Source organism: Perissodus microlepis, chromosome 13, assembly GCF_051167445.1.
Source record: "Perissodus microlepis isolate ML-2025 ecotype Zambia chromosome 13, ASM5116744v1, whole genome shotgun sequence".
Classification (NCBI taxonomy): Eukaryota; Metazoa; Chordata; class Actinopteri; order Cichliformes; family Cichlidae; genus Perissodus; species Perissodus microlepis.
This window is the reverse complement of record NC_140473.1, coordinates 23,296,625-23,304,375: the sequence shown is the minus strand read 5'-3', so window position 1 is coordinate 23,304,375 and position 7,751 is coordinate 23,296,625. Positions and strand designations below refer to the sequence as shown.

Here is a 7,751-nt window from a genome sequence, read left to right as displayed (position 1 = left end):
CACACTGATGATCATGTCACAGTAACCTGTGTCACTGATGTTTGATCAGTATCTTTATCTCTTTGGGCCTCCTGGGTTATTGTGTAAAATGAAAATAATAATAAGCCAGATAGATTAGATTAGGTGACATGTTACAGAGCCCCTATGTGATAGCAAAATGGTGTTTTTCTTCTGATTCAACTGTTAATGCAAAGAGTGAAAATGCAAACAAAAGAAGATTAAGAAGCCTCTGAACCTTTTTTGTCTCAGAGTCCGTTGGCCACAGAGAGGCTTTAAGGTCGCTTGTTTTCCAGCTGGCAGCCACATTTCCTCTCCTGTTTGTTGGAACAAAGTTAAAATGTTTTTCACCTGGACTTTGCTGGCCCTGCTTTTTACTTTGATTTTACTGTGAGTATTCCTCCAAAGCAATAGCTGGGTGTCATCCTGGCAGTTTTGTTTTTTTTTGTTTGTTTTTTACTGTCCAACTAATGATCCCATTTTTTTCCCCCTTTTTTTGTAACACAGATATGGAATATGGCCATATCGATTCTTCAAAAAGCTGGGGATACCTGGACCTCGGCCCCTGCCTTTTGTTGGAACAATGCTGGGCATGAGGAAGGTACACACAGAAACCAAACTCAGCCAAACCAAACGCTTGTTTTCCAGCTCTCAGCCACATTTCCTCTCCTGTTTGTTGGAACAAAGTTAAAATGTGTTTCACCTGGACTTTGCTGGCCCTGCTTTTTACGTTGATTTTACTGTGAGTATTCCTCCAGAGCAATAGCTGGGTGTCATCCTGGCAGAGTTTTTTATTTTTTTATTTTTTACTGTCCAACTGATGATCCCAATTTTTTTCCTTTTTTTGTAATACAGATATGGAATATGGCCATATCGGTTCTTCAAAAAGCTGGGGATACCTGGACCTCGGCCCCTGCCTTTTATTGGAACAATGCTGGGCATGAGGAAGGTACACACAGAAACCAAACTCACCTTAGAGACTGGGATATGAAGAGCTGACTGATTTGATCCTTGAGAATTCGAGATGAGTGAGCTCTCTGTATACTTTAGATGTCCTATTCAGTGGTTTTTTGACACTAAAACAGATTTTCTTGTAACTTCTTGTAGGGATTTCTTGCTTTTGACAGAGAGTGCCATGCCAAGTATGGGGATAGCTGGGGGTGAGTTCTTGCTTCATCAGTATACATACAAGAAATCACCAGGAGGTCTGTTGATATCAAATTCTGTCTGTGAGCCATGATCACTGCCATAATCACTGGGACAGGGTGGAAAAATATTCACTGGCTCACATTTTTCATGAAGCCATTTCTCCTTTTGGCCTGAAGCAGATCTCTTTTAGTGGAAGCATAGCATCCAATTTTCTTTATTTTAGGGATAAAAGGGGAAAAAGGTTGGGGACAGTTCTTTACAACACAAGGCGAAGTTTCTGAAATGCATATATCCTACTATATCTACACTAGGTTCACAAACAGGTTCACAGTATAAGTATGTCAAAATTCCTTTATCAATATTTAGATTAAAATTTATATAAAATGATTAATAGAAGATTTGAAAAGCAGTTATTTCACTTCAGCTTTAAATTTGTTCATCCTTTTTCCCTCTTTTTTGCCAATTGAATTCCAGTCAAAATATGAGTTCAGGGAATGTGAAGTGAGAAACATATGAAAACCTACAAAAATAAACTCTATAAAATTTCTTATTCCATTGTGATGTATTTATTTAATAATAATAGGACCGTGATATCCCATTCGTAGCATCATGTGTAATCGATGTAATCACCATCGATGTGTAATTTTACTACCTGCACAGATGAAAAAAACGCTTTGATTAACTGAAGGTGCTTTACATATCCAGATGCTTAATAATGCCTTAAATGATTTGCTGTGATTTAAGATACTGTGAAAGGCTCTTTCCTTTTCTGCAGGTTGTACGATGGACATACGCCGGTGTTAATGGTGACCGACCCTGAGATTGTTAAAACTGTGATGGTAAAAGAGTGCTACTCTTTATTTACCAACCGCAGGGTAAGAGGCTCCGCTTTTTATCGTACAGTAGAGTGAAAATTCAGCAAATCATGAAACCTTTGGACGTCCTGTCAGCGCAACACTCCCCAAAAGAGTTTTATCTTTTGCTTTTTTTTTGAAAGCTAAACTGACATATGTTCCCCCCTAGATATATCATTAACATGGGGTAGAAGGGTAGGTTAATAATTACGTTTTACTCTGGCCTGTCCAAACTGTTCTAATTCCATATACATTGATCTGTCCAATCAAAGTACTACATGAAAATGCATAATATAGAGCTAACACAGAAATGATGCTACAAGATATTACAAATGATATTACATTATCTGAGCAAACTACACGCGTTGTTAGGGGACTGGAAGATGTTGGTGGAAGCAAACTGTAAACACTAAGAGTAGCTTTTCCTTGTCGTTTTCCTTTTCAAAGGATTCTGGTTTCTTCAGTGAACCTCTGGATGATGCAGTGGCAGCAGTGAAAGACGAACGGTGGAAACGGATTCGCAACACTCTGTCTCCATGCTTCACCAGTGGAAGACTGAAACAGGTCGATATCATATGTGGGTTTATTAACCACGTCTGTGTTTAATGTGCGCTTACAACAAAAGTAATAGATTTATTTCTTGTTCAAATGTCATCACTTTGTATTGGGTTTTTTTCCTCAAACTACTTATACAGGCATCATTAAAAAGTTTTGGCACCTTTACACATAATATATAAAATCACTAACATTTAGCTGTTTCTTTGGATAATACTGACATAAAGGTACACAGTAATTTGAGGTATTTCAGGAAATCACTAACATAAGGCACTATTTGTAGCTCCTAATAGCCTTATTTCACTATTTCCATTTTAATTTAAAGTGAATTGTGTTCTGGTACTTGCCGTTCCTTTTTTAAGTTCCCAAAGTGTGCAAATAATTATAGCTACATGTTGTCCACGGCTCAAAATATAACCAAATAACAGACACTTTTGGCTGCCCCCTTATTCAAAAGGTGTCATTACACCTATTACATTTAGCAGATTGTTATACTAAATTTCTGTCTTCTCCTGGTACCAAACCAGTGAGTTTTTGCTTGTTTGGCAATTGTGAAAACCACCTTATTATGGAGCTACCAAACATACCACTAGTTATTATTATTATTATTGGATATCACTAATTATTTATAAATCCTCAGAGAAATCAGTAATTTTCAGAATAAACAAGAATTTGACTCTTTTATTGCTCTTTTATTGTTTTATTTTGTGACAAACATGGGTATATCTCTCCAAAATAAAATAAAGGTACCAACATTAGAGCATTCAAAATATAATATAATTCTCTTATTTTGTCTTTTATTCCTTTAAGGTTTTTCCCCTCGTTGCTCGCTATGCAGAACAACTTGTTGCAAAACTTGAGGAAACGAATTTGGATGAACCCATCAATGTCAAACAGTATGTTGTTAATCTGTAAAATGCCAGCACATTACACTGTTCATCCTAAAATAACTGAAGCATTCACCACATGTATTTTCAAATCTTATAGGTTTGTAGCTCCTTACAGTTTGGACACTGTGACCAGTGCTTCTTTCAGTGTAGAGACAGACTCCATAAACAATCCAAACGACCCTATTAATGTTAAAATTATGAAGGTCCTTAAAGTCAACACTGGGCTTTTCTTTTTGCTAAGTATGACCTTACTTTTACTCTTTTACACAAACTCCATTTGATCATATCCTTTTGTTAACCACTCTTTACTCTTCTTTCAGTGGCATTTCCCCTCAGTCGTCGTCTGTTAAAGCAGCTCAAAATTGAGATCATGCCCAAAGAAAACATAAACTTTTTCCTCAACATTATCAAGCGATTTAAAGATGAGCATCATGAAGCCAAATCTGTAAGCATTATATCTGTAAAGGAAGACCAACATCATCTAGTCTGTATGCACTTACCTCTAGGTCATTTTCAAGTCCTGCTCTGAATGCTTGTCTGCTTTAAACCAGACACGACCAGACTTCCTGCATGTGTTGCTTCAAAGTGAGATCCCAGAAAAGAACTATAAGAACAATGAAGAACAGCCAAGTAAAGGTATGTTTTTATCGGAGAAGTAACCAAGCCCAAGTTAGCCTCCAGTCTCAAATATGAGGTCTCCGATATATGATGGAGTCTTAAGAGCTTTGTATTTCAGGATGAGGATTTTAAATTCAATTCTGTATAGCTGTATACTGATCATTTATTTTAACAGTTAATGTCAAAATACATATTTTAAGAGGGAAAAATACAGGGCAGAGCTCACGAATGTAGTTGAGACAAGCTCTGGGTGATAGTGAAGAGTTTTGAGTGTTTTTAAGTGTTGAGGGGAAACTGCGAAGAATGTGTTTGGTGTATCCTCTGGATAGAGGAAAGAGGACAAGGAGATTTAGTGATTTAAAAATGGAGAAGTACAAGAAAGTATTCAAACGTAGAGGTTAGCGAAGAAAATGTGAACTAGGGAGATGAAGACAGTACACAGGAGAACTGCTTTTGCTTTCACAATGTTAATGGACACGTTGACAGATGACCTCAGGCAGTGCTGTTCACCGATGACATTTGTAGTGAGCGAAGGGAGCAGGTGGAAGAAAGCCTGAAGAGATGGAGGTATACTTTGGAGAGAAGAGGGAGGAAAGTCAGTAGATGCAAGACAGAATACATGTGTCTGGATGAGAGGGAGACAGATGCTACAGTGATGCTGCCAGGAGGAGAGATACTGAAGCTATAGGAGTTTAATAGACTTGTAGTCAAGACCGCCTAAACCGTGACCAAGACAAGACCAAGACCAAAGGGTATCGAGACCAAGACAAGACCAAAACCAAGACCAAGTCGAGACGAGACCAAGACCGAGACAAAAAAGTCTTCAAACTGAAAAATTGGCTTCTGAAAAAATGACCCGGGCTTAAGCCCAGTAAGCCACCCACCCCCCGCTCCGCCAGTGGTTGACTCCAAATCTCCCGAACACTATTTCAATCTGAGAAGTAAGACCGAGACAAGACCAAGACCAAAAGTCCGTTGAGACCAAGTCAAGACCAAGACCACATAAAAGTGGTCTTGAGACTGGTCTTGAGACATCCAACTCTAGAGTTTAAATACTTGGGGTCAACCATCCAAAGCAACAGATAGTCCAGAAGAGAGTGGACTGGACATAGAGTGAAGTGGGTGTATATGAGGGGGGGAAAGCTAACAAGAATGTAGTTGTGCCTACATGTAAGGTTTAGAGATGGTGACCCTAGAAAAGGCTGAGCTGGAGGTGGAAAGCTCAGGTTGAGCACTTTAACGATAAGGTTAGAGAACGAAGGCTGAGATAGTTTGTACATGTCCAGAGGACGGATAGTAGATATGTTAGGTAAAGGGTGTTGAAAATGGAGCTGCCAGGAGGGAGGAAAAGGGAAAGACTCAGAGGAAGCTCATTTATGTAGTAAAGAAGGACACGCAGAGCGTTAGTGTGACAGAGGAAGATGCTAGCGACAGTGTGAGATGGAGAAAGATGATCTGCTGTGGCGACCCCTACAGGGGGCAGCTGAAAGAAGATCAACAATGTCAACCAGTATTTGGTCCCTGCTCCACTTTTTATTACCATAAAATCTTTTGTTTTTTGTTTTAGGTTTGACTGAACATGAGATACTTTCCCAGGCCTTCGTCTTCATCCTTGGAGGCTACGACACCACTAGTAACACTGTTACTCACATCCTTTATAATCTGGCTACAAACCCTGATGTGTTGCAGACCTTACACAAAGAAATCGATGATAACCTGAAGGAAGATGTACAGTAATTCTTTGCATAATTTTCTGCCATCTTTGTTTGAATAATGGACAACAATTTATTTTCTTTTTGTGCTTGCCGCCTCCATTATTTGTCTAGGCGCCCATTTTATACGAGGAGCTGACCAGTCTAAAGTACCTGGACCAAGTTATACTTGAATCAATGCGACTGTTTCCCATTGCCCCTCGCCTCGACAGGGTGTGCAAAAAAACTGTCAAAGTGAATGGCCTCACCATCCCTGAGGGAACTGTGGTTGGAATTCCTGTGTGGGTTTTGCACAAAGACCCACGCTACTGGAACTCACCTGAGCTTTTCAGACCAGAGAGGTAAATGTGTGCCATTACAAACTTATTGAAAACTCATCCACTGGGACATAATTCTTAAAGAAAATGTTGTATTTGTGCAGAGTAACCCAGCCATATCTCTCTTTTTACACACCTGTTATGTTATTTTTTAATGTTTCAAATAGCGGAATAAACGTAATTTTAAAAGTCTCATCTGTATCTGCAGGTTCAGTAAAGACAGCGGGGAGGAGGTGAACCCATACGCGTACATGCCATTTGGACTCGGCCCTCGTAACTGCGTTGGGAGGCGCTACGGCCTACTCACCACGAAGATGGTTATTGTCCGTCTCTTGCAGAAGTACACTTTGGAAACATGCAAAGAGACCATGGTAAGAACAGCACTCTGCCACATTCAGACTGTCATACAACTATGCTGTCATGTTCCTGATTTTCTTTTCTTTTTCTTTTAGATTCCACTTCAGTTTGACTGGAAGTTTGAACCTGTTCAGCCTGTAAAACTCAAGTTTGTTCTCAGAAAAGAGTAATCTAAGAGGGAACGTCTCCAAATCCCATCAAACATGTTTTTATATCTGCTGCCAAGATAAATTCACTGAGTTGATATTTTCAACTATTTTAAAATGTTATTGAACGAGAACAGGTTAAACATCTGATTTTGCTGTGTTGATCTCTTTTAATTACTTTTATTTAAATAGTGTTGAAAAATTGATCTATTTTGTGTCCAAAAGTTACACCAGTCGGTGTCTTAAATGGACCTTACACTCAAGAGATTTTGACTGTAGCGTTTATACATTTTTAAATTGTAATTGCATTTATTAAATCATAAGGCTACTGCTTGTGCGATACACCTCTCACTGATGACTGTAGTTTTGTTATTGGTGGTATCTGTCTCCACCTAGCTTCAACAGCTGGCAACAAGCGTTTGATTTGTTCTAAACTTTGACGACTGTCCATTGCTGGTTATATCGAAAGAAATTTCAGATTGTGTCATCAAATGCAAATACTTGCATCGCCTGTTTACCGTCAGTGTCTTTCATGTTTTCACAATAAAATATGTCCAAAATCCAAAGTTCCAGCATATGTTTCCAGAACTGAGCCTCTGTGCTTCTTCTTCTACGCTGACAATTTGGACAAATTTTGTTTTCCAGAAGGAATAGTTCCACATGCTCCTTCTCTTTTATTATTTTTAACAGTGGTATGTTGAACAAATGCAGTACTGAGTAAAAGTCTGTAAAAAACTGTAAAGTCTGCGCGTTTTTACAGTGACAGGAATGCTTTCATGTCAACAGCATCAGCCAAAAGATCAGATTATGATCCTTCATTTTCAGGACCCTCATCACATGCACTGAACATTAACTTTTTACTCCTAAGTGGATTTCACTGGAAAGGATTTCAAAGGTGATACAAAGTTTCCTAGTAAATTTTATACCATTTCATCAATTTTAAAACAACAAATATGTTTAAAATAAGCTAAATGGAACTATTATGCTTTTAATAATTTTAACTCATATATATAAGTTGCAATGCTGATGGTTAACCAGTTTCAAATAATAAAGTCCGAACGTGTAAAATCCCTACAAGGCTCACTGAGGTCTTTTCATGTACAAAAGCTCCACCCACTTTATGTTTAAATCATCCCTTTAGGGTTAAAATGGCTTG

General features: G+C 38.5%; 1 protein-coding gene across 1 annotated transcript; it reads left to right on the top strand.

Moving 5' to 3' along the window:
* Window positions 1–604: 604 nt before the first annotated feature.
* LOC146375178 (cytochrome P450 3A40-like) lies at window positions 605–7,719 on the top strand. The gene is made up of 13 exons (XM_084949592.1): window positions 605–739; window positions 853–946; window positions 1,105–1,157; window positions 1,922–2,021; window positions 2,448–2,564; window positions 3,366–3,451; window positions 3,543–3,685; window positions 3,766–3,890; window positions 3,997–4,081; window positions 5,631–5,791; window positions 5,890–6,116; window positions 6,301–6,463; window positions 6,545–7,719. Exons 1-13 carry the CDS (start codon window positions 690–692, stop codon window positions 6,617–6,619), a joined length of 1,479 nt encoding a protein of 492 aa, XP_084805718.1. The 5' UTR covers window positions 605–689; the 3' UTR covers window positions 6,620–7,719.
* The last annotated feature ends 32 nt before the right edge of the window (window positions 7,720–7,751 follow it).

What these genes read in the sequence shown, in the direction of transcription:
- LOC146375178 (XM_084949592.1), top strand. Translation starts at nt 690, where the DNA reads ATGTGTTTCACCTGGACTTTGCTGGCCCTGCTTTTTACGTTGATTTTA. An exon ending in CTTTATTTACCAACCGCAGG is followed by an intron (nt 2,022 to 2,447) that starts GTAAGAGGCTCC and finishes TCCTTTTCAAAG; the next exon opens with GATTCTGGTTTCTTCAGTGA. An exon ending in ATGATAACCTGAAGGAAGAT is followed by an intron (nt 5,792 to 5,889) that starts GTACAGTAATTC and finishes TTATTTGTCTAG; the next exon opens with GCGCCCATTTTATACGAGGA.